General features: G+C 38.2%; 1 protein-coding gene across 1 annotated transcript in view; it reads right to left on the bottom strand.

Annotated features, from left to right (window-relative positions):
* The window catches only part of pdhx (pyruvate dehydrogenase complex component X), a 32,081-nt gene that overhangs the window by 4,859 nt on the left and 912 nt on the right, over positions 1–26,310 (bottom strand). The window contains exons 2-9 of the mRNA XM_026176405.1: positions 23,182–23,265; positions 20,659–20,759; positions 16,041–16,249; positions 13,685–13,783; positions 7,512–7,677; positions 6,906–7,053; positions 4,782–4,840; positions 2,259–2,417 (exon numbers count right to left, since the gene is read on the bottom strand). Coding sequence (XP_026032190.1) covers positions 2,259–2,417; positions 4,782–4,840; positions 6,906–7,053; positions 7,512–7,677; positions 13,685–13,783; positions 16,041–16,249; positions 20,659–20,759; positions 23,182–23,265 — 1,025 coding nt within the window. The remainder of the gene's footprint in view (positions 1–2,258; positions 2,418–4,781; positions 4,841–6,905; positions 7,054–7,511; positions 7,678–13,684; positions 13,784–16,040; positions 16,250–20,658; positions 20,760–23,181; positions 23,266–26,310) is intronic.

The raw sequence follows: 26,310 nt of genomic DNA, 5'->3' as shown, positions 1-26,310 counted from the left end.
CATTATTTGAACTAAAATAATCAAAATAGGTTAAGACAATCACTATAAAAGTAATACATTGTCTTCTGGGAGTCACAACAAATCATTAGCAATATAATTAGAAAGAACAGAACACTTTGACCACTTTAATTTTAGTTCTCTAAAGAAAAAAAACAAACGAAAACAATTGTTTTTCAATATAATGAAAAAGGAAGGAACGCAAAAAGGAACAAAAGATAAAAAAGGAACTGTTAGTGATGCAAAAGTGTTTAACAAACATAGCAGCGCTTCTGGTCTGAGCTGGACCACCACGGCAGCCAGTGGAGACAAACTATATAATAATACATGTACATATTTCAAAGCAAGCAGCTATGTGTATTCAATAGGTTGATGAAAAATGTAAAATTGTATTGTGTACACAACTGTTTACACATATTCACCTCTGGTTTTGGTAGTCAAAGTCAAAGTGAAAGTCAACAGAAACAGAAGCACCCGATCTTGAGCAATCACATTTGTTGCAAAAACTGATCACATGGGTTTAGGCAGTTACAGTAATAGTATGTCTAAAACCTAATCACACACCCACTGCTAAATCCAACCACCTGCTGACTATCACTGGCATACACAGATATGCACCGTGAATCAAACGTACTTTCACCCCTCTCAAGTTTAAATTAGCACTCTTGCATGAACAAATGCTATTATACTAATACGGTTTCCACCACTGTCACTGCAACAGCTAAGGTTACATGTGTTGACACTGAGCTGTGATGTCGATAATGTGCAAGCAACACTGTGTCATTAGAGCCATAAGTGTTCTAAAAGTCAGCTCTACTTCTTGATTATGGAAAGAGTTTTGCATTTTCAGGTTTTATGACTGGTAGCTGATGAATCCAACATCAATGTGTACAAAGATAAGACAGTCATAAAAACAGGCTCTGAACTTTAGGGAATTTTACATGTCAAACATTATATTTTTTATTATCATCGTCTATTTCAAAGTCATTTATAATTCATCGATTTGTGATGCATGCGTCTTTGATAGAAGTGTGTGGCTCTTTTCATTAAGTATCTTTTTTGGTGCTTTACATTTTCAGAGCAACCTTGGAAACAAATTATTGTTCCCAGGTGTTTATGAGAAAGCAAAAAATGAAACAAAAAAAAGACCATTTTTACTTCATATACCATATCTGATCGATCTCTTCTCCAGATATCAAAAATCAAATTCCAAATCTACTGGCCTTTATATTAGATATAAAGTGCTTCTCCTTTTCAGTTGATTAACTTTGTACAACACTTGGGAGATATCAGGTTCATCTGGTTAGTTAGCTCTGCTATCTGCTGACTTGATGCTAACTTAACTACAAATACTGTTTTAGCCACCACCACTGAGCTGGTGCGTAGGTTGCCCAGAGTGCTAATTTGGACTTTTCCATGCAGTACTTTTTGCTTTGCATTTATTTATTTTTATCAAAGCAAGAAAAGAAGAAATATTCTGTTCAGGAAACATCATCTTTCAAGGGGTTTTCCAAGCTCCAGAGTACACAATGGTCAAAAACCATCTGCCCATGTTCCCAGATTTTGTTTCAGAACTAACCACCACATGGAGAAAACAACGTCTGCACGTGGCACTGCACTCTATGGATTTTGAGATTCTCCGTTTTCTCACTTCCCCCCTATGAGGAATAGAGGAGCTTGTCTTGTGTCTGGTGTGTGTGCTACGTACCTTCACTGACAGCACTCCGAATATGACCAGTTGTTTATTTGCTATGTTAATTCAGCTAGAGGTAAAGGACTGTCTAAACAGGGGTTGCCCCACTGAACCTCCACTGAACCTAGCACCAAAGGTTTGCCTTTGCCTCAGGGAGTGACAGCATAGTCCACCAGGGCAACCTCATGAGCCCTATTTAAGGAGGTTTCTGTGAATGATATTTGTATTGTAGCTAGTAAGTCATTACCACACTCTTGTTCAGATCTATTACTGGTGCTCTGACACTGGTTCAGTGGCTACTCTACAGGGCGTGTACATATACTCCATAATGTATTTGTTGTGATGAGTGAATCAACTCCAAGGAAACACAATGTTATTACTACAACTTCTGTTCCCTGAAGGAGTGGAAATGAGGATTGAATGATGCTACTCTGAATTAATTAAGTTCCAGCCAGAATCTGTTAGGGTCCAGTCAAGTCTAAATCTCACATTAACTCATAGCATGTCAGAACAATGATTACACATAGTTGTTTTTTGCCTTCAACTCTTTTATTTTCCAGTTCTTTACCTTAGCATTAGATGAGATCTCCTGGACTCCTTTGTTTGCAGCATCCTTGATGATTGGAGTAATGAGACCTTTGTCTGTCGCCACAGCAATAGAAATATGCACTGAATCAAGTGCACGGGCTCCATCACCAGACCACGTCACATTCACTTCTGGCATTTCCTAGGAAACAGGAGTCAAAGGTCACCTCATGTCCTCATGTTATCAGGGATAAATCAAGACAAAAAGAGATAAGCTCTCTTCAGTTGAGGTGTGTTAAGCTGCTTCCTTATTTCTACAGAGGTTGCTACGGATCCACATATTTGATTTGGCACAGATTTTACACTCACTCACACTCTCACTCTTGATGCAGCCCTCCTACTTTATCTGGGCTTGTGACTGGCACTAGAAGACCATTAGTTTGTGATCCCCTGAGGCTGAATTTGTATCTCCTCCTGCTCTAAACTGGGAATCTTTTGAGTGTTTTTAACAAATACTCATCAGAAGTGGAGCCCCTATAATAAAATATTAGTGGTAATGCAAATGAGCTTGACATTTGAGAGGTACACAAATACATTAGACCAACAGTAAAACACAGTGAATGTGACAGTGCCTGTGTTGCTTTGGTAGCTTTTGCAATCAGAATTAAGATATGAATTCACTATTGTGCCAAACACATTTTGCTTTTTCAAGATTTCCCCTTGTGGGACTAATAAAGGTATCTTATCTTATTAGCTCTATAATCTAAGGAGCTTGGAAAGAAAATCGTCTAGACTTCTTTAAGTTGCTTGAAAATGTTTCACCTTTCATCCGAGAAGCTTCTTCAGTTCTAAGATCAAACGGGTGAGAGTCCCAGATTTAAGCCCCATGGGAGTGTCACCCCAAGAGGGACAATGGACCCCCTAATGATCCTCTACCCAATTACACGAGCCTAAGTGTGAAAACGGGTGTAGGTCACTATCCGCCAATGTTTTGGGTGAGCTCATTGTGAAACCTGGCCCCACCCCATCATCTGATTTCCTGAGGTCAAATGGCCCAGGATGTGAGTGGGCGTTAAGGCATCTGGGAAGGGATCTCAAAGCTGGATTATAGATGGCAGACAGTTAAGTGTCGTAAGCCACCGCCTCTGTTCAAAGATGGTCGTTCACAGTGGACATAGATGGCTCTTTCACTCCTCTTTCAAACCATCAGTCTTCTCTGTCCAAAATATGAACATTGGCATCCTTGAAAGGGTGACCTTTGTCCTTTAGATGCAGATGGACAGTCAAGTCTTGTCTCGTGGAGGTGGCTCTGCTATGTTGTGCCAAGCGTTTATGAAGTGGCTGTTTGGTCTCTCCAATATGGAGGTCTGAGCATTCCTCGCTACACTGTACAGCATACAGTACATTGTTAAGTTTCTGTTTAGGTTTGTGTTTAGATGGCAGACACCAACTGTCTGCAATCTACAATCCAGTGTTGAGATCCCTTCCCAGATGCCTTAACGCCCACTCATATCCTGGGTCATCTGACCTCAGGAAATCATATGATAGGGTGGGGCTAGGTTTCACAATGAGCTCACCCAAAACATTGGCTGATTGTGACCTACACCTACCATTTTCACACTTCGGCTCGTGTAATTAGGTAGAGGATCATAAGGGGGTCCATTGTCCCTCTTGGGGTGACACTCCCATGGGGCTTAAATCTGGGACTCTCACCCATTTGTTCTTAGAACTGAAGAAGCTTCTCGGATGAGAGGTGAAACATCTTCAAGCAACTTAAAGAAGTCCAGACGCTTTTCTTTCCAAGCTCCTTAGACTACAATGACCTGGATGACTGAGAACCTGCACAGACATTAGCTCTATAAATTCTCTGTAGGTTCCTTTCGTTGAGGGTTCATCTTTTTATTTCTTCATTTCTATTCGTGTTATTAAAGTTATTACATATTATGTGGCATAGAATATGACAACATCTAAGGCACGACAGGAAGTCATAATAAAAGGATAGAGTGCAAACAGAAGTGCATTTATCACCAATTGGCGCACCTGTAAGAAAAAAAAAACAATCATCTGGAACACAAAAATTCAAAACTGGGTACATAAATCAACATTCTTCTTGTGGGGGGAGTGTGTGTGTGACAGAGAGAGAAAGGGAGAGAGAGTGTCGAGTGGAAGTGTGTAGATGTGTGTGTCTTTGCCATGAAATTTACTTGAAAATGAGGATGGGAAGTGGCAATAATGTGACACAATATTTTATATTAGTATAATAAAATAGTATTTTAGAGTGTAAAATAAGTAAGTCATTATATTCTTATGAAATGTTGCTGGAATAACTACATTACCAGGAGGGCCACATCGTCCACAACGTCCTATGCCTTGCACATATTCTTTAAATCTAACAACACATCTTAGACACATGTGTCCAAATGGTTTATTGAGCACTGGAAGAGATTAAAGTTATGGATAACACTGCAATGTTCTAAAAAATACAGGGTTAGAGATGAACAGATGACCCATCTTTAGCAATTACACACACTGAAGGAACAAATGACAACAAATGAGGAGTACTTACTCTGAGTGTAACAGCTGCTGCCTTGATGATGAAGTCATTAACAGACACTTTAATCTGTTCTGAAAGGACAAAGGAGGATTTATGAGAATAACCTAATCTCTGCTTATTATTATCAGATCTAAGCCAAGCGGAAAGCTGGATAAGCTAAAAACCTATGGTTCCAAATGCCAAGGCACAGTGAAAGTCGAGTATCTTGTACAAGACCTGCAATGTTTCAGTTATCAAAAAACATTCAGTTAAAGAGGGGAAATTCTAAATGAATTAATTTCCATGTAAACAAACTGCAAGTGCATGACATTACACATGCTATTGCATAGGGAAAAATGCAATATATTGTTGTTGTTCACTCCAGCTGATCAGAAGAGGCCCCTCTATGACAAACTCACTGATGCGAATTTGCTTCATTCCCTGCTTGATGTGTAACACACATTGGGGCAGTCAGGCTTGGCATCAGAGCCAACTTTTACTAGTGGCCAATAATGCAGTACCAGACAGTTCTGAATGCTGTGAGCAGTATGATTAATGAGCTAACCGTGAAATCGCACTGGTCGAGAACAATGAGAGTCCACAAAAACAACCGGTGAGAGAATCCCTCCGTACACACACAACCTTGCTAATAGGTCTGGAATGGCCATCCCATTTCCTCTATCACAGAGACAGGACCCAAAGAGATTTACTGTTTGTTTGACTGTGCTGAAAAGTTGAGCTAAATAAGGCCAATTACGTGACACAGCATTAAACTAAGTGTTTTAAAATTGGAATCTGACATAGTACTCTTACTTAATCAACATGAAAAAATGTCCTGAAGTAGTCACAGGATCCATTTAGAAAATCAAGCCATTAAGGATAGATATTTTTCTTTTTATGTGCAAAAGTGAATGGTTTGTGGTGGAAACTGTCCTTCAAATTACACACCCAAAATTCTGTTTCACAAGCAGTAGCTGTTTGCTCAATAACCGTTGTTAGGGAAGGTTGTGAAGCTGAGGAAGTAATGACCACACTGCTAGTTTCAACCAATGCTTCATTTGATATTAGAATTGCATCAGACTTACAGTATTCAATGTGTATAGTGTGTATTTTTTTTAAAAAAATTATAAGATTGTAACAATCTATCTTCCCTGTGGTATTCACTGCCCCTACATTTACTGTTAAACCCACATTTATTCCTTGGCTTTCAGTTCTGACTACCTTTATTTTGTCATTTCTTACTCAAGTTTTCTCATTTTATACTTCAGTTCTTAAATGTCACTTGATTATTTGAAATGCACAACACTTTGGTCAACGGCTATTGGTTTAAATGTGCTATATAAATAAATTTGACTTGTATTTAGAGGCCTTTAATAGCATTTTTTTAAAATTCAGTAATACTGTCATTTATCACATGGTACACAACAACAGATTAAACATGTTTAAGTATTAATACTATGCTGTAGAAAATTAAGAAATGGCTTTGGTAGACATGGCTCTTTCCTAGATCTCATCAGTAGAAGTCAGCCCTGTGAATCCAACTTCAGCCATTCACAAATCCCCTCTTAAGAATCCATACAGCATGTGCACACTCATCATGCTGAGTAAGTAAAATGTGGCAAGTACACAAAACATAGTGATACTGTTGATGCTTAACAAAAAGCACAGCAAACAGAAATAAAGTTACAAGTTGTGCCCTTTGTCAAGAGAAACTGACTGCAATTCCTTTTTGGATTTAGTTTGTCTAAATTACTTCTCTTTATGATGCCATACTGTCTCTGTGATACTGAGAACAGGGCTCTATTGCAGCCATAGATATACTGCAGGTCTTGCTTGTGGGGTACTGCTTCATGGATAGGCATTTAAACTTCACAATTGGCTAAATCATTTGCCAAGTACAATAATTTACCTGTCCATAAAACAAAAGTCACCACCCCTGTGGAACACAGATGTGTGTATTGATTTGAAATACAGGAACGGACATGAACTACGAGCTGAATGCTTGAATGAAGCATCACATTAATTTTCTGAAATCCACAACTTCACAGATAAGCAGTCTTACAAATGTACCTGTCAGTATGCATTAAGGGAGATACCACTTGCAGGACAACAACAGTGTTAATAAAAAGACAAGTTTTTTCATTTCATTGTTTTTACCTTTGGCCAGATCTTTGCGGAGTTGCATGACAGCAGCCATGTCACAGTCGATGGATGCATATGAATGGGGGATGGTGGTCTTTGACTGGGTAAGCCTTTGAGCAATCACACGACGGACATTTGAAGCTGGAACCTCAGTGAAAGTTCCCTGGAGATATGAAGGAGGAAGAAGGGGAGGTAAATAATTCAGTGAAGGATAAAAAAAAAAAAGACATTTTGAGAGAGCCAACACTGATATGGTGGACACATCTTCACTGCTGTGTCTGCTAATGACTCCAAAAACCCATGAAATGAATAAATGTTGACGGCAGCCTTGATAGTTAATGGCTGGTTAAAAAGAATCCTCAATCTTTGAGATGAACAGGCAATACCTTACGGGATACCACTAACTATACCAAATGAAACTCATAAATATCTACAGCAGCAATGTAAAAGTTAACCATGCAGAAATAGTGATTGAGATGAGACAATCCCATTACATCCTCTTAGCCAAAAGCGACAAATCCCCAAATGACTGAATGATATCTGGCAGTTTCTTAGTACGACCCGAAATAGAAACTGCGCCATGTAAGAGTATTTTTGAGAGGATGTGTGAGGAGTGATCACCGGTGCTCCTGGTTTTCCCGGTACAGACAATGGAGGTATGTTTGGTCTGCTTCCTGGAGGTAGAGGACTGGCTGCTGGAGCAGAGATGGGACTTGGAGGAGTTGAGGCTACCACAGATGGCACTGCTTTGGGAGCAGGAGATGCTTTCAGAAGATTCAGTGCATCCCTGTTAAGAAAAAAAAGGGACCATTTTAACATTAAATGTGAGAAAGACACTTTTAGAAGAAAAAAAACCAAAAAAACAAACTACATCCACGAACCTCCACTGAAGCTGGAAGCACCATATTCAACACCTTTTTGTCCAACAAATACACTATCCTGCCTCTGAACATGACCAAACCATCTCAGCCTTATCTCTTTCTTCTTTCTAAGTATGAAGCCATACTACTGCTCACTGATCATTGCCGCTCCTCTTAGCCTAGCTTCAACAGCAATCCTAGTGATTTTCCATTCACTGAGGCCACCTGGAAGAGTGTCAAAACTGTTTTGGATGCAGGGAAAACCAGACACCTCAAACTAGGCACAATAAACACATTGGACTGGGTCAGAAGTTTGTCAAATACTACTCAGGATAAAACTTTATATAAAATTATCAATATTTATGATTGCACCACATGACAATCCAAATAGACAATGAAAACATGCTTCGTTTGAAGAAAAAAAAAAAAAAACATGATTATTTTTCAGCTTTAGTTGACTCAGTCTTTGTTGAACTGCACCTGATTTTCAGTTCCAGCCTGTTAAAGAGATAACAGACATCATTTATTACTTCTAATAACCCTTTTCTTTTTCATTTATCAAATGACCTAATTTTTTTATGTAAAAAACAAATCAAAATATTTTCTTCTTCATGAAAAAGTGCTCCAATGCCATTATCTCTGCCTTGACTGTTATTAACACAATTTCATCTGTGTGAAACAACACTTACATAACTAAAGTTAGTATAAAAATGCATTATTCATCCACATCGTTCTATTTGCCCTACAAGTAACAGTCATCTGGTTTTTGTTTGTGTCAGATTTCTGGAAAGGTAACATTCAGTTTCTTCTGGAGAAAAGGAGTCATGAGAATCATCCGTTAGTCAAACACCACCATCAGCACGGGTAGGATCCGGTGCCAACTGCAGGAAAGCTTATTCAAAACCTTTGGTCTAAGTGGACTTCCCTCTAGCATAGTGAGTCATGGACAGCCTGACTTTAACCAGAAAAAAAAAAACAAAAAACAAAACAAAACACTACATCCATGAACCTCCTCTGGAGTTGGAAGAACCGTTTTCAACACCTTTTGTCCAACATATACACTATCCTGCCTCTGAACATGACCAAACCATCTCAGCCTTATCTCTTTCTTCTTTAAAGGAAGTATGAAGCCATACTGCTGCTCACTGATCATCACCTCTCCTCTTAGCCTAGCTTCAACAACTCTTTCCCATAAACTCACAGTATGGCTCATCAACTTAAAATAAATAAATAAATAAAAATATGCTTGAGTAAATATAAGTTAAAAAAAAAAAGGAAATAAAGTTAAAAGTAAGAGTCATCTGGTTATTGTTTTTGTGAGCTTTTTGGAAAGGTAACATTCAGTTTCTTCTGGAGAAAAGGAGTCATGAGAATCATCCGTTAGTCACAAACACCATCAGCACGGGTAGGATCCGGTGCCAACTGCAGGAAAGCTTATTCAAAACCTTTGGTCTAAGTGGACTTCCCTCTAGCATAGTGAGTCATGAACAGCCAGACTTTAACCATGAAAAAAACACTATCAAATGCTGTATACTAATTATTTTGATGTAACACTGCATTCACATTAAAGAACTGTTTGTATACAACTTGCAAGTCATCCTGCACCAACTTGATACAACATAATAACACAGTCCCTTCATTAAGGCTCATAGTTCACCCTTTAAAGTTAAGGATTACAATCACGCTATCTCGAGGAGTCATTTGAACAAGCAGATGTAAAATGTGGATGTGGAATTGTCACTATGGTAACCCAGGAAATGAAAATTTCCAACATGTGGCTAATGTGCTAAAGCAAGCAAAAGCTAAAGCAATTTATTCAAATAGCATTTCCTTAGACAAGAGTGCCTGGTTTACAAAAGTTAACAAACAGCACGAGAAACTAGAATTAATAAAAACTTAATTCTGAAAAGGACAAACAATAAAATCCATGTAATAACTGAAGGCATTTAAAGGCAGGATGAAAAAAATGTAAATATAGCTTTAAATCAAGTTGCTGTTTTGGGCCTTTTAGTCAAAATTGAATGGTTCCACATTAGTCTCCAGGCCATAGGTCCTGCCACATGCCTTCAGCAGCCCTCCAATTTACAGGCCTTGCAGCTCTGTTTCAAACTGAAAAAAAAAGTCTCAATACGTTTGTTCTGCAAGGCTTTTGTGGGCAATATCAGACAATCAAGACAGCCGATTAAATTGGACAACTTGTGAAACTTGAGGTAATAATATTACCTTAAACACAGAATCTTTACTCTATAATTACATCAATCACTGAGCATGATATGGACATTTTTCTCTAACAGCCTACAGTTTCATAAAGGTTGTAGAGAAAGTGATTGAAGATATTAAAGACTGCTATGCTAAGAACTAAAATGGGAAGAGAAAGGCAATAAAAGAGAGGAGGTACTAAGAAAACCGCTCTGGATAATTTTGATCCTACTAGTAAGAGCTGGAAGGAGCATGTATCAGGTGTACTTGTTTCTAGCTCTTTAGTTCTAGTTCATCGGATATGTAAGGGGTCTTTTGTCTGGACCAGCTGCCTCTCACCCCTAGCATAGCGCTAGGAATAGCCAAAGCCCCACAGCTGCCAATTTGTTCCGTCTGGCACATTCACTCCTCCCTTTCTCTTACCTATAAAAGTATGTGTTTGTGGAGGGAAAGGGGCAGTTTGCAAGTCCCTCAGCTAACCACAAAGGACGACAGAGAGTGTTTATTGATTACAGAGGGCTATCAATTTCAATACCACAAAGTATTATGAAAGTCCCATATAAGAATCAATAAAGCCTTTATGTTCTTGAATAAATTCAAGTCAAGTCAACAGCAACCTGGAGGGACCACTAAAAGATGACACCGCAGATACCTCTTTTTTTTTTTTTTTTTTTTAAATGTGGCTTTCTGCCATGCCTTTTTCAGACCAACCATTTATATCATTACTGACAGCCAAGGAAAAGGAGCTGTGGAAAGACTAGGAGAAGGTGACCAGAATATTAAAAAGGCACAGAAGCAGCACTCACATGCACGCATGAAAAGACAAGTCTGAACACACTGCAGGGATCATGAATTTAAAATAAACAAACAAAAAGAAATCAATGCTTTTAAATTCAGAGGGAATCAAAATGATGTATTACAAAAAATAAGTGTAGTGTAGTCTGACTAGCGTTTTCTTAATGCTTTCAGCTTTAAAAAATAACATCAGTGCAGAAGCACACATTAAACAGCACATTTCCACTACAAAACTCAGAAATAAAACAACAATATTATTAACAATATTATTGTTTAGAATATTGTTTACAATTCAGGGTGTAACAAAAAGGGTGTAGATTTACATCTAGGTGTTAACAAGATCAAAAAGGGGTTAAATTTAAAAGTATAGGCCTCCCAAACTAAAGATACTTCAAATGCACAGCAATGTGAAAGCTTCAGAATTACTGTCTATCCTTTTCACTAATACAATCAAAATGAACATAAATGATATCTCCCCTGGATTATCACAGGGTTAATATATTCCTGTTGTGAAAATATAGCAAACACAGCTGGTGCTGGTTTTTAATTAGCTGTCACAGCATTGGACGAGTCAATCGTTGTTAATGACAATGGTGATAAAAATGGTGAAAAAGAGCAAAAAATGCATTTGCCTTTACACGTTCTGTTTTAAAGCTCTGCTTTTGATTATTGACCAGTACTTACACAGTACTTTTCTAATCTATTTCAGCACTCAAAGTGCTTTCTTACTATAAGCCTCAATTACCTGTTCACACACAATCACGTTTTTCTAAAAGGTGCGTTTTAAGCTAACATTCACACACTCACGCTTTAATGGATACATCACGGGAAACTCGTGCAGAATATATTGCCAACACACCGACTTTCTGACAGTTACACAACGTGCTCTACGTTCTACGCCACAACTGGCTAGCACTGAAATTGAATGCGAATTTGTGTCTGTTTTTACTCAAAAAAGTACAAAGCTTATGTCAAAGCGATATGAAAACATTTGGTTTTAGTCTCCCTAAATATTTATTCATTTCCTAAATATATACCAAATACTTGGAATATGCCTTTCTGTGATACTGCTCCAACCAAAAAAAGTCACTGATGGGAAGTAAAGGGCTAAAAACATAAGCAAAGAAACCACTTGTTAAACATTTCCTCTAGCTGGTAAATCCCACGACAATGAGTAGGGAAATTGTAAGTCTGGTAAGTCAAACTGGCCGGGCCTCCCAAGCTTTTACTGATATTATCACTAAGTAAACAACATAGTATGCCTCTGTACCAATATTTTGTATCACCCCTGGCAGTGACAGCCTTGCCTGCAGAGTTTTAGTAGATACCAGCTAGGTAATGCCTTAGAAATAAAGCTTTGTATTTGTAGCTTTTTGCTTGTTTGCTTTGATTTTCTGGTTGCTCTTTGAAGAGCACATTGTTCAATAACAGAGGGATGGTTAGCCTTTTAATTTTTAATTAAAAGAGTCCCTCTTCCTTTGATATGTTTTCAGCCTCAGCCTTTCCTTTCTGAGGATCAGCTTAAGTTTCATCAAGTGAATATTCCGCTAAAGCATTCAAGCAAATCTGGAGCCCAGCTGAAGGTTTAAAGAGGAGGTCTCTGAGCAACCACATGAAATACAATTAAAACTGCATCACTAATCGAACAATTTAAAACCTTGAAATGTTGACACACAAAACACCCAGCATGTCTATGCTTATAACCTAGAAAATTAATGTAGATTTGTATTAAAAATACATATCTAAATGTACCTAGTGTAGAACAGCATATCGTACTTGCTTGTTTGTTGTTAAGAAACATTTACATATGATTTTTAGTTTGCGATCAAGATGTACATCTACAGAACGGGATTGCTAAAACAAAACAAGTGCCTAACAGGTTTTCTAGGCTTTCTTGCAGCCTTAAACTCACTTGTTAATAAAAGTGGTGACATGTTGAAAACATTTAACGTAAATCACAGTGGTGAAATTATGAGAAGGTTTATCTTATGAGAAAAGAAAAACCCACCCTAGTTCTAGGAGTAATCATTCTTTACAGCATTTAGTTTAAAAGACTTCGTGCATACTTCCCTTACTGTCTAACACATACACACCCTTGAAAGCATATGGTCTGTATTTCTATGGTCACCAGTGTGTCCCAGAGACTGGGTTGCTATGGCAACAGAAGTTTCTTAATGAGATCCCTCAGCAGGGTGTTAGTTGGGTAACGAGAGCATTCAATCAAGTCCCCACTGACAGCAGGTAGCCATTAGATCCTTGTCTGTTTGCCACTTTCTGTTGCATGAAGATTTAAATACCTGATACTTTAAACCATGTTAGAGAAATTTCTCCAACATTACTGTCCACATTGACCTGTTCTTCTAACATCTCCTTCCTTTAGAGATTCTGCAATATTATGGTGACTGATTACCATACCAAACAATCCTTTTTAAGCTGATACACCACTAACAGTGTAAACAAACAGAGTACAGTGCATGCAAAAACTGAGACTGATAATTTTACTTTAAACTCTTGACCTTTCAGACTGACCTGCATATGATTATGTCTAGCATCTGAATCTATAGAGATTTTAGCAAACATAATAATCATTGGCCATCTCAAGGTTTGTGTGCAAACACTCAAACAACCGTAAGTCAAAGATTAAAACATAAGCTATAAGGGTATTATGTGACCTTCAACAAAAATAAGAAAAAAAAAGTCTTAAATTTGCCACCATAAATAAGCCTGACAGCTTGTTTGCACTTTTTACAACCTCCAGCATAACTGATGCACAGATGTTTATTATTATAGGAAGGTATATATCCCATATGCTTGCCTTAAGCATGATATATCTTGCAAAAAAAAGGAAAAAGACAAAAGAAAGTTAAGCCAGTTAAGTGAAAAAACAAACAAACAAACAAACAAACAAAAAAAAACAACTTGTGTCATTTAGGCACTTACTCCTTTGTGATTATTCCTCTAGGGCCTGTGGGTGTGGCCAGTTTTGGATCCAAACCATGAGTGTCCAGAATGTGTCGTGCTGCTGGGCTCAGACGTAACCTGGAAAAGAAAACGAGAGAGTGGCAAAACTTTTAGTTTTAAAGACCTCATCTGGTAGCTTCAAGGTAGTTGCAGAGAAACTTCAAATGAGTTTTACATGGGACAGCTTACCCAATACCATGTGGTGACAGTGACTAGGGCTGCCACGATTAGTCGACTAGTCACGATTATGTCGACTATTAAAATCGTCGACGACTAATTTAATAGTCGACGCATCGTTTGAAGCTTTGTAAGATCACAAAGGACGCAGGAATGAGTAGTAGGATTTAAGAGTGTAATAACGGACTGAAACAGAAGATGGCAGCACTGCATGTACAAGGATGCCAGCTGCCGTTAAACCCCGAAGAAGAAGAAGCTGTGTCCCAGAATTCATAGCGCAGCCCAGCGCAGTTGTCAACAATGGCGGCAGCTAGTTAGTTTTAACTTTACTCTTATTATTCTTTCTGGGTCACAAAATAAACGTTTAACATATTTTCAGGCGAGAATGTAGCTGTGTAAACCTCAAATATCTGCTCAGTTTATCAAGACACCACATATTTTCAAAAGCGCTCCGACGTTTTCGGAGACGTCTGTTACCCACTAGCTCGTCAGCTAGGCGGGGGCAAGGCTAACTAGAGCCGTGAGAACACCGGACTCCCGGCAAATCGTTTTCAAACCCACCGCCGTCTTTTGCTAGTCAGGTTAAACATATATATAAGTCACTTAGATAACTTAAAAATGTTATTGTTTGGCTTTCTTTAGTATTTTATTTGTTCCTGAGTAAATCGGTTTGTCTGAGATTAAAGTTATAGTTTTTGGACAGCTAAAACTGTCAAGCAGACAGCTGATTATCAGAAGTGTGAGACGCTGGAGAATATACTTCGGTGTCCTGTTATATTTTAGAAAGCAAGGAGTTTATTAAACTTCACCGAAACAATCTGCAAATTTCATTAAAAATTAATAAACTACCATCTTGTCTTTATTTTTAGTTAGCACAAACACTTCAAGCTGTAAGCTAATGATAGTTATATAAGACCAGATGCTGCTGGTGCAATAAGCTGTACGCTGTACATCCAATGGATGATGATCTGATTAGTCGACTAATCGCAAAAATAATCGGTGACTAGTCGACTATCAAAATAATCGTTTGTGGCAGCCCTAGGTGACACTGAACTCCATTGCTTAACTATAAAGACTAGTGTAATTTAACATCTTTCTTCTGACATATCAGTCAATGTTTTTTCGTTTCTAGCACAAAAACATAAACAGATAAAGAAATTTCTCTAACATTTATTACGTCCAGTTATTCATGAGTCCCTGAGCGCGCTCTGCTCAAAAGAGCTGGTTGTTCTGTTTCTGCATACAGACGTGTGCTGCCAACAGGGAATTTGTAGAGTCCCATCTGGTGGATAAACTATGGAAGATCACCAGTAATATGACGACTGAATTGTGTTTTTCCCCATATTTTTTTTTTTACTTTTTACTTGTTCATTTATCAGATTTTGTAAAGGCCAATACTGATGTATCAGCTAATACATAATACCGTTTGGGCTCTATAGACACAGTCAGTTATATGGTTGACTTAACTAGTGCAACAATGTACACGATAACTTTAGTGAAATAAAAAAAAAAAATCTTCACATCTAAAAATATTTATACTGAAAAAAATAATGCATAAAAAAGTCTTTAACTGTCAATGTTGTTTTCCACTCTAGATCTCCACTCTAGATATATCCATGCTTGACCTTTTGGCCCTGCCACAGTGATGTTACCAAAGTTCAAATCTGAATATGAGAATGTGCTCAGCAAAAAATGTTTGCAAAACAAGTTCCGTTTGTCAGGGAGTGGTTCCTTTGCCTTTTACAACAGTATTTATTGTGTAAATAGGGACATTCTGAAATGTGAACAGAAAAAGATCATCTCATTCAGCATATTACATGGTGGTAGATACTGCAAATCCAATCCGACCAGCACAATGTGCTCTAAACAAGAAAAGATAACCTCATTCATTCATTATGTATCTTAAGGCTACGGCATCTCTTTATCTACTTTTGATCAAATTGGAGTGCTAGAAACCACAATGGCCTACTGTGTAAGCACATTTAGCGCATGGAAAAACTCGTCATGTAACCAATAGGGGTTAAAAAGGATTGTTCTGTAGAGTGAATAAAGGTCTATGGACTCTACATCAGATTTATTAAACTACATATTTGACAGATGTCATTTGATTAAGCAAAACAAACGAACAAAAAAACAAAAGCATGAAAGTGACACTCACGGTCCTGATGTGACTGGTTTTGGTGCAGAAGGTGGAGAGGGAGCAGAAGAGGTCACAACCGAGGTAGCAACTGCTTTTGTAGCAGGTGTAGCTTCAGATGGAGGTGCAGCATCTGAAGAGGGGATCTCTACTTGTTTCCAGTCCTGCCCTTCCTCCACCATGAGAGCAATGAGAGTGCCAAGGCGCACGTTGCGACTACCCTCTTCCATCTGTAGAGAGAGAAGTGTACTAATAAAATTGGTTCAATAATTTCATAATTACAGCGGAGACTGCTAGAACACAGGTGAAGGCCTATTTTGAAATAGATAAAGGGGAAGGTGAAAGTGGGAAAGTGACATTCATCACTCAACCTGTGGTAACTGAACAGATGAACCTGCCAGGAATTATCAGAGGATCCCTTGAAAATGACGCCACTTTCTCAGTGACAACAACATCTACTGGAATAGGTTCGTCGAGGATGTGTCTTATGCTCTTCAAAGCTGTCAACCATTGATTTACCATGTTCTTATGAAGTAATCCAAATCCAGAGCAAGCTTTTTCCTACTCTCCCGCGCCTGTGTAAGGTGTTGTTCCTCACATATTGATCAGTCTAAATGAAAGGCCAAAGCTTAACATATTGTGCTCAACTACTGCATTGGATCTCATTTCAAACCATATGTCCTTATTGAGCTGCCCCTAAACATGTAGCACAATATGATGAGGAGGACAATCAGGAGGATGAAGAACTACCCATGTTGTTGTACTTAAATATCCAACAAAACCACGGGTAAGTTAAGGGAAAAAAAAATAAAAAAAATCTGACCAAATGCAAAAAAGAAAGATGAACAATAAATAGTCATTAAAGAAAATTAAAAATTATAATAATTAAATAATGCAATCTATGATCATAATGCCAACATTGTAAACATAATCCACCCCTCTCCTTTAGGCTTGCAAAATCAAAGTAGGATTAACAAAAAAAAGTAATATTAACTCACATCTACTAATCTGCCCCGTATGATAAAACATTAAAGTTTCATTTAAAACAAAGTTTTAAAGGAAAACATAATCCTTAAATGACAGGTTAAAAATGTATTTTATTTTTTTTGGCATTATATAAGTGTGCATTAAGCCTATGCGTGACTTATTCTTCATATTTAGTGACCCCACAGTGCCCTTGCTGGCCAGTGGGAGGTGAAAGATGAGGTAATATGTAAAGAGGTTTTCCAATAAATATGTTGTTCTGCAAATTTCCACAGATATTCATCTTCAATCATGAAAAGGATTTTTCCATGCAAACAAAAACACACAACTTACAATGTGTAGGCTAAATAAAAGAACATACCGTAATGTATCAAGACAGAAACACAAATTCATTCATTCATTCATTTGGATAACCCTCCCAAAATTCTTGTGTGTGTAACAGATTGAAACTGTTCTAGGAAACACACCAGCAAGATTTGCAGTCTAGTACAACAGTTCTGTGGTAGTTGGCTATGGCTTGGTTAATGCTGTTTTGTAGCCAGTCCACCAACTCCCCTATGTCAACCAACAAAAATAATTTCTTAAGTGATAGTAAATGCTGCTTAATATTTCTTTCAATTTTACATTATGCAGAAGCACACAACCAGCACTGCTGATCGCATTCAAGTGCTAATAATCAGTAAGTGTTACAGTGTATCATGTGCACGCACACACATAAAATACTACCATTGCCAAAGCACTTAAGTGGATCTTTGAAGTAAAAATCACATGCCATGTTCACAGCAGGCATTATAGATATTTGCATAAACAGGTGCTTCGTGCACTGCGGTGGTGTGGCACTCAACACTGCCATCAAATAGTTACGGAACACCAAAACCTATGGGAAGTGCAAATTATGTTTCTAACCTCATCTACATAAAGTTAAGGTAACCGAAAAAAATCCATCTCCACTGGAAGCAAGTTAAATTCTAAATCTTTGCTGCTTTTATATCCTCATGTCATCTTTATGACCCACAAATCTCTGCAATCAAAGAAATACTGCTGTTGTGACTTATTAAAGAAATGGTATGGAAAGTTGCAGTGGTCAGGCGTGGACAGTTATTTTGTGGCTAATTTTTCTATTACACATATTTGGAGGCATACATATATTTTTTATTTCAGACCACATTTGGGAATAACCATATTTAATAAATCACTTTGTATAACTCATACGTCCCAGGTGGAAAATTTATTGCAATCTGCACCATTATTTGAAGCTTAAAGAGCCTGTCAGGTAAGTCATTTGAATCTAATGCGACTGTGACAGTTTCTACTAGTAGAGATTGCATAATTGCCACAGGGAGGTTTCCCACAGCTGTGAGAGTGCACTCACATGTATACGTTTTATCCCCAATATCACAAATCAAGTTTTATTATCCAGGCTATTTTTCTTCGTTTTAGTTACTTCTCTTTTGCATGGCACCTGTGTAAAAAACAAAGTAGGCTATCTGCGAAAAAAGTGAAGCACGTGGCAATAATGTCTACAGCTTACAATGGTGCAGCAATTTAGGATTTTGCAGACACTCACTATTCTTACTGCCCAGTGAAAGAAGGTATAAATTTTACATAGAGCCCTTAAGAGACCTCTCATGAAACCTTCAGCACGGCTAAAGATATTACAAAACCAGACCATTTATGAGGCTTAACGTTCAACATAATATTTTTATACAACAATACAAGCCCTTTGAGACTTTCAACAGCTTATTGACAATAATCTCAAAATAACAGTTGTTAGATGCTATACCTGTACAACGTTTTACATACGTTACCTGATAACAACCATTTCAGGTCTGTTTTTAAATTGTTATAGTCTATACTGGCATACACAGTGTACAGAAGAAGATGAACACAAAGCTCAGAAGGACCCTCTGATTATACAGTGTATGAGCAGTTTACTTGGAAAAGGAACACAAAAATAACAGAGAAAATGAGACAGTTTTGTTTAGTTAGTAAGGCAAGGTTTGCTCCTGATCAATAGAGCATGATAGATAATGTAAAAAGAGGATGGCAGTTATATCTTTGACTTATCAAACAGACTGACAGTTGAATTTAAGCTCTTTCACATAAAATCACACATGTGGAGGGGTGATAAATGACAAACTTGACAGGTTAGCGCTGCAGAATGTTTGGACATCCTTATCAATTCATTGATTCATGAATCTTCCTCTAAATCTTTCCTGCAATTTACTTTTGGTCTTAATCACCAACTAATCAACTTTTAAATACCATCTGTCACCTTTTAATTAATTTCTAGACAAGGCCTCTTATTTCAATTTGCTGAACACAGGGGACCAACATGAATTTATCTTCAAAAATATTTGTTAGTTCACGAGTCGATGGGTCATTGTACGCTTGACTAAGTTTAGGATTGAAGTGCGAGGGTCAGGGTAGAGCAAAGCAGTAAGCGCTTAATAAGATGCAGTAATCCACGGTGCTAGTGTTCAATATCATAACACGAGCAGGATCCATGACTGATGGCTGGAAATTGGTAGTGTGCCATAGCAGTACTTGACCCCCATAAATAAACCCTGTGGTGCACAAGTTTCATGTCTGCTTTAGTCTGTACAGGATTGCACCAGCTGCAGGTAATTATTGTAGTCTATATATTAGAAACCCACTGTGTGTTTGGAGAGCCACAATTACACTTCTAAGGTGTTAATGCACTCTGACCCTGACAAAGTGCCATATTGTTTTGGCACTTTAAGACCAAAACACAAAACTCTGAAATGGCACCAAAGTCTGCTGGTTTTTCCAATACACATGTTCTTTGTCACAGACCGAGAGAACGAAAGCTTGGGGGCTTATCTAATGCAGACCATCATTCTCCTCCAGCTAAAGCCCCTACCCCCAATTCTTCGATGGTTGCTATGGAAACTACTTCATCCCCACAGTGGCTAAGACAAGGATGGAGTAAGTGAATGTGAAAAAGTGCAACCAAATGAAAACATAAATATATTTCTAACTAAAAAAAATTAGTGTATCGTATACTCTGAATTGTCAGTATATGGCGTGGTCTGCTGGGGCGGCAGCATCTCTGCTGGGGACAGGAAGAGACTGAACAGGGTGATCCGAAGGGCCAGCTCTGTTCTAGGATGCCCTCTGGACCCAGTGGAGGTGGTGAGTGACAGGAGAACGGCGGCTAAGCTGTCATCCCTGATGGACAACATCTCCCACCCCATGCAGCAGACTGTGACAGCACTGAGCAGCTCCTTCAGTGGGAGACTGCGGCACCCACGGTGTGGGACGGAGAGATTTCGCAGGTCTTTCCTCCCCACTGCTGTCAGACTCCATAATAAAGACTTTAACTGATCAAGCACACACATCCATACATATGCAATAATACTAAGTGCAATAATCCTTTCTGTCATCGTTGTATTTTTACTCAGTTGTATATATTAAATAGAATAGAATACAATATATCCTGCGTTATTTAAATGATTCCGTAACATAACATTAAGAACTGCACACACATCTAAACACATCCTCAGACCTTCCACTTAATAACTTATCTAAGAAAAAAGTACCCAAGGCCCAAGGATGCCTGCTCTTTGTAAATAAATTCACATTTCTATTAATCTCTGTCAGAACAGCACCATGTGTGTTTTTGCTCACTCACCAATATCTTCGCCAAGACGCCGTCATCATTAGATTCCATGGTAACCACAGCCTTGTCAGTCTCAATCTCGCAAAGGGCATCACCTGCTGCAACTGCCTCACCTGAAGATGTAAACAAACACATCTGAGAACTTTCAGATAATAAATTAAAATAAATACTTGTTTGGTATTTCAACACCAAATTTTATATTTTCTGGGAGTGTTTCGGACCTTTGTGGAAGTGCAGCTTATTCATTCTATCATGAATGCATGAGTCACAATCATCAGTAGCACTTTGAATCGCACTTTATACACAAAGAGAACAAATTTGTTGCATAAAGATGAAGGAATTCCACTGAAAGAACAAAAAGGTTATGCAAAAAAAGTTTATCCTCCAGCTTACATATCAAATAAAAGAACCAATCAATGTTTCATGGGAAAGAATGTGAGATCTGAAAATGCAGCAAGTCTGATAGAAGGCAAGATCGTTGGCTATCCCAGTAGGTTCTCACTAGTCCACTTCATGAAAGAGCTGGAATACATTATCATCTGATTTGCAAAGAAGTAGGATAGCAATTAGGAACCACTGGTTCTGTAATGCTCAGATACTTAAGAAATTCAAATTTTTTGCACCTTAAATGGTATTTCAGTCAAGACAGAAATAAATTGTTGTTGTCAGTTCTTTGGAAACTGAGTGAATCTTCTTATTGGCTGTGTGATAACAGGAAGTGGTAGGAACAGATAAGGTTTATAAAACGTAGTTCATTTTTGTGTTGCGCTATGGTTTCCTAAAGGCTGGGGCCTGAAAAAGGGTTACCCAAATTTGATATCTGGTCACATTTTAATCAGCTGTGAGATGATAGATAATATGGCAATGTAGCAAATTTTGAAAACAGGATGCCTAAAAAAATATTTTGCAAAATTGCAAATAATTTTCTAAATGTATAGGATTTATTACAGGTAGGATGAGGTGTAGGAAGAAAAAAAACAAACAAAAACAAAACAGGGTAGGTTAAGGTGGAAAGAAATGGGGGAAAGGTTGGAAGAGCAGAGGGAGTATTGATTTTGGAAGCCCCTGAGAGTTAATGCAGATTGGATTGGTATGAGGTTTTAACACCACATGACCCCTGGGGTGAGGTGCAGTGTGTAGAAATAAAGATTAAAAAAGGTGACCCTGGACATTTTCACCTTTGCTCTACTCGAGTGCAATGGACATGATGACAAAACTAGCCTTGTGCCTTGCTGAAGAATTCATCTACCACCATTCAAGTTTCAGCATGTTTTTTTCAGGACATTATGATGTCATAGTCAATGTGACCTTTTAAATATAAATGTAATCGCCTAATCATTTACCCTCTTAAACACTGTGTACTGTCATAATTGGGACTTTATTCTAGGAGTTATGAACAGAGTGAGTGTGATCCTCAATCATCAAAATCTAATTAGTTGATCTGTCTAATCAAGCAAACATCTATGCCAAGTCCACCGAAATTTAAACCTTTTCACTGGCTACAATGGTATATAGAAAGATAAGCTTAAAATCTATTAACAACAACCAGGACTGTCAGTGATGCAGAGGCAACAAAGTACACAAATCCAGCTTATCCAATTTCTCAAATTTATATAGGTTTAGTGTAGCATGGTGCTGCACTGGTTAGCACTGTTTTGAATGGCTGGCTTTGAATCCTTCAAAATCCAAATATTGACTTTCAAGCTTGTTAGAATTGTACAAATATAGCACACCTCATATAGAGTTTTTGGAGACGTCTACATCACTGTTATTTCTGCACACTACTGTAAACAATATAGTAGACACGGTTTTAATGTTGTGGCTCACTTAAGAATACCTGTAAAAATAAATTCCCCTAAATTGAATCTTCTCACTACTGTTTCAATGTTTTGCTGAAAAAAAAAAATGATAAAGGATTCATTTGACCCTTTCAGGTGGATCCTGTTCAAATACCAGTTCAAGCAGCAGTTGATTAATTGAACATATTATCTTATGCAAATTGAGTGCTTTTAATCAGTCTCCCATAAACTCATTTTTAAAAAGCAAGAAAGTAGTAGTGTAGATATATTTTTCTCAAATAATTCATCTGTTTTTTCCCCACCTTTCTCACTCACTCACACACAAACAAACTCAAATCTAACCTCAAGTCACAGCACATAGCAACACAGCAGAGAAGCCAATCAGAATTCAGCATCTGGCCTCTTGATAAATGAGTGTGTGACTAAGGATCCTGGCTATGCAGAGTTGCTAAACAGTGACTGATAATGACTGCCATGGTCCTTGAGCCAATTAGCCACCAGAGGCCCTCAGGTGACCCATTTCTCAGGCCTCTCTCTGTTACTTTAAGAACTGGAAACCAACTGAGCACTACAGGGGAGGATATTACAAGTACAAGAAAAGTGAAGCATCTATCCCTTTGGATAACATATTAAAACCCAAAGAGGTTTAAAATCTGACAAAGAAGCTCAGTACAAATGTGTGATGAGTGTCTGTTAAATTTTCTAATAAAGTCTTCTGTCAACGTGCTTTCTTTACCTTCCTTCTTCAGCCATTTGACTATGTTTCCCTCTTCCATGGTAGGAGAGAGTGCGGGCATCTGCACTTTGAGTGGACTGACGCCTAGAGGAGAGAAAGAAAATAACATATGATTTTCGACGGCACATAATGTCAAGGGTTTCATTAGGTTTAAATTTAAAACAAAAATCCCCCCTTTCTTTCAGAATAGGAAAAAAATTAGCCCTTCCAGTAAGGTTTTGCAATTTCATCTAAAATATTTGAATGTCAAAATGCATCAAGTAACATGCTCAGAAGTAGCACTGAATAGTTCGAATAAAGCCCTTGGGGGTCCGTATGTTCAACTTGCAGCAGAGCACAAGAGACAGCGGTACCATGAAAATGTTGCCATGTCACTTATACAACTGTGCTCCTGGATGACACCACACCAGAAGATGCAAAGGCATTTGTATCATTGTGGTCCCCAACTGTCACCATCTGTAGTCACACAGAAGGCCAGAGTTCACACTAGAGCTTCAGGCTGCCAGAAGAAAACATAAATCCAAGATAACAGCTTTACTACATATGGTAGTAAAGCTGAAAGCAACAAAAATAAGGTTTAGAGCTCAAACACGGTACAACTTAAAATGAATAGCCCTTTGTTTTACACATTCTTTATATTTACTGAACAACACACATATTACAGTCATTTATAATAGAATTTTTTAATGCATGATACATATTTTAAAAAAGTTTCTGTTAGCAGTAAACAACATTAACCCAAACAGGTAAAAGAAAAACAAAAACTAAAAGCCCTTTCCATTTGACGCCACACTTTAAATTAATCTTACATAATAAAAGTCAGGCAGCCAAGTTAGTCAGTTATATAACTATAAATCTATATACATTTAATTTAAAAGAGAAATGAAAAATGTAAATAATTTGGGGATTCAATTATTCAAATTCTTGGTGTGTTAGTTTTTATTTATTGTAACATGGCCTTTGTTTCATGTTGCATGGTCTCTGGCCAAACTGTGTGCTGCTGCCACCTGCTGTATGTTCAGCAGTGGTGCAAAACTTCAGTGTGTAAGTCAAAGGAGCTTGCAAAGAAAAGCGTCTGGACTTCTTTAAGTTACTTGAAGACATTTCACCTCTCATCCGAGAAGCTTCTTCAGTTCTAAGGTCAAATGGTGGAGAGTCCCACATATAAGCCTAGTGGGAGTTTCCCCCCACAGAGGGACAAAAGGACCCCCTGATGATCCTCTAATTGCCTGAGCCAAGGTGTGAAACTGGGTGTGGGTCCCAATCAGCCAGAGTTTCGGGTGTGTTCATTGTGAAACCTGGCCCCACCTTATCATGCGAATTCCTGAGGTCAGATGGCCCTGGATGTGAGTGGGCGTTAAGGCGTCTGGGAAGGGATCTCAAAACTGGATTATAGATGGCAGAGAGTTGGTGTCGTAAACCACCGCCTCTGTTCAAAGATGGTCGCTCACAGTGGACATAGATGGCTTCTTTCACTCCTCTTTCAAACCATCTGTCCTCTCTGTCCAAAATGTGAACATTGGCATCCTCGAAAGAGTATCCTTTATCCTTAAGATGCAGATGGACTGCTGAGTCTTGTCCTGAGAACCTTCACAGACATATTCAGTGTGTAAGGAAGAGCTTGATGCACGCTCAATTATCCAGGTATGGTAAGTAAATCTCCAAAGGTTGATTCTATTCATCGGGACGTCCAGATGAACAGAATCAACCTTCAGAGATGTGTAAGGAAGAGTTGTGTATTTATATGGCATGCGTGTTGTTTCAGTACTCAAAAACAGAAAATCTGTCTGTTTACATTTTATCTTCTTCATGCTTAAAGTCCCAAAACATTTACTGGGCAGTTTTATTTCTGAATGAGATTCATTGACAAAGAATGACATCTGTGTAACTTTTCAAATTCATATACTCACACTGGATTTGGGACTGAACATTTTATTTTAATTACTGACATGTTTACATGTCACAACGGAAAAAAAAAAAAAATTAAGCACAGCAATCATGGGCATATGGGCATATCATGGGCACAACAAGTTCCACCAGAACAGCTTCAGTGCATCTCTTCAAATCTGCAAATAGTGAAGTACCAGTGCCCTAAAGCGCCATCATCCTGGAGGAGCTAGTTTAAGGTTTCTCAATAAGATCCCTTTAAATAAAGTTCTGATTAGGGCTGCACGATTTTGCATAAAATGAGAATCACGATTTTTTGGCTTAGAATTGAGATCACGATTCTCTCACGATTTTCTTTTCCAGTATAAATATTTATTGCACTTATTAACTGCACATCGACTTCGTAACAGTTGAGACTGAACATAAAAACAATAAATAAACATAAAAACAACAAATGTCTCACGTTTTGTTGTTGCCGCAAAATGTTGTACTGCTTGAAATTCCGTCTCCACCGTTGCTCGACACTGCGTGTATAGAGCAGGTAGTGCAACAATAGAAAAATAGTTGCAGGACGGCACTGTGTAGCGTTTGTCTAGGGTGTTGATCATTTTCCTAAATCCCTCGTTTTGCACAGTGTTGATGGGAGCCATATCTTTGGTCAGGTGATAAGTGATAGCCTCCGTAATTTCTTTGAGTTCGATGTGTATAGGAAAGCGCTGTATAAGGTTCCCGTCATTGGTGTTTGGGTGGTTGACCGGAACGGATTTTCTCCTGTCACTTTCTCGTCATCCCTGACGTGCTCTCAGTTGTTTTTTCCCTGCTAATTTTAGCATCACACAGCACGGCTTCTGTATCAGGTGGTATAAGGCTCCGCCCTTGTCATTTGTTGAGCAGGAAGAGTGAGCGCTTGTTTTCATGCAGAGTACGTCCCGGATCAAAATGCGGTACAATCGTCGTCGTCTTATTTTTTTTTTTTTTTTTTTTTTTTTAAATCGTTGTCATTTGGAAATGAGATCGCACATAAGTATGAATCGAGATCGCGATTTTCTAACGATTAATCGTGCAGCCCTAGTTCTGATACACCGCATTTACACTCTTGGAACTTTTTGGAGCCCTCTTTTGTCACACCAACCGTCTGCATCTTCTCCTTCACTACATCCTCTGTGGTCTTTCCTCTTTTCCTCCTGCCAAGCAGCTCCATATTCAAGACCTTTTGCCGAACATATCCATGATTCTTTCTTT

This window comes from Astatotilapia calliptera, chromosome 7 (genome assembly GCF_900246225.1).
Source record: "Astatotilapia calliptera chromosome 7, fAstCal1.2, whole genome shotgun sequence".
Lineage (NCBI taxonomy): Eukaryota > Metazoa > Chordata > Actinopteri > Cichliformes > Cichlidae > Astatotilapia > Astatotilapia calliptera.
The sequence above is the reverse complement of the archived record's forward strand: the minus strand, read 5'-3'. Positions and strand labels throughout refer to the sequence as shown.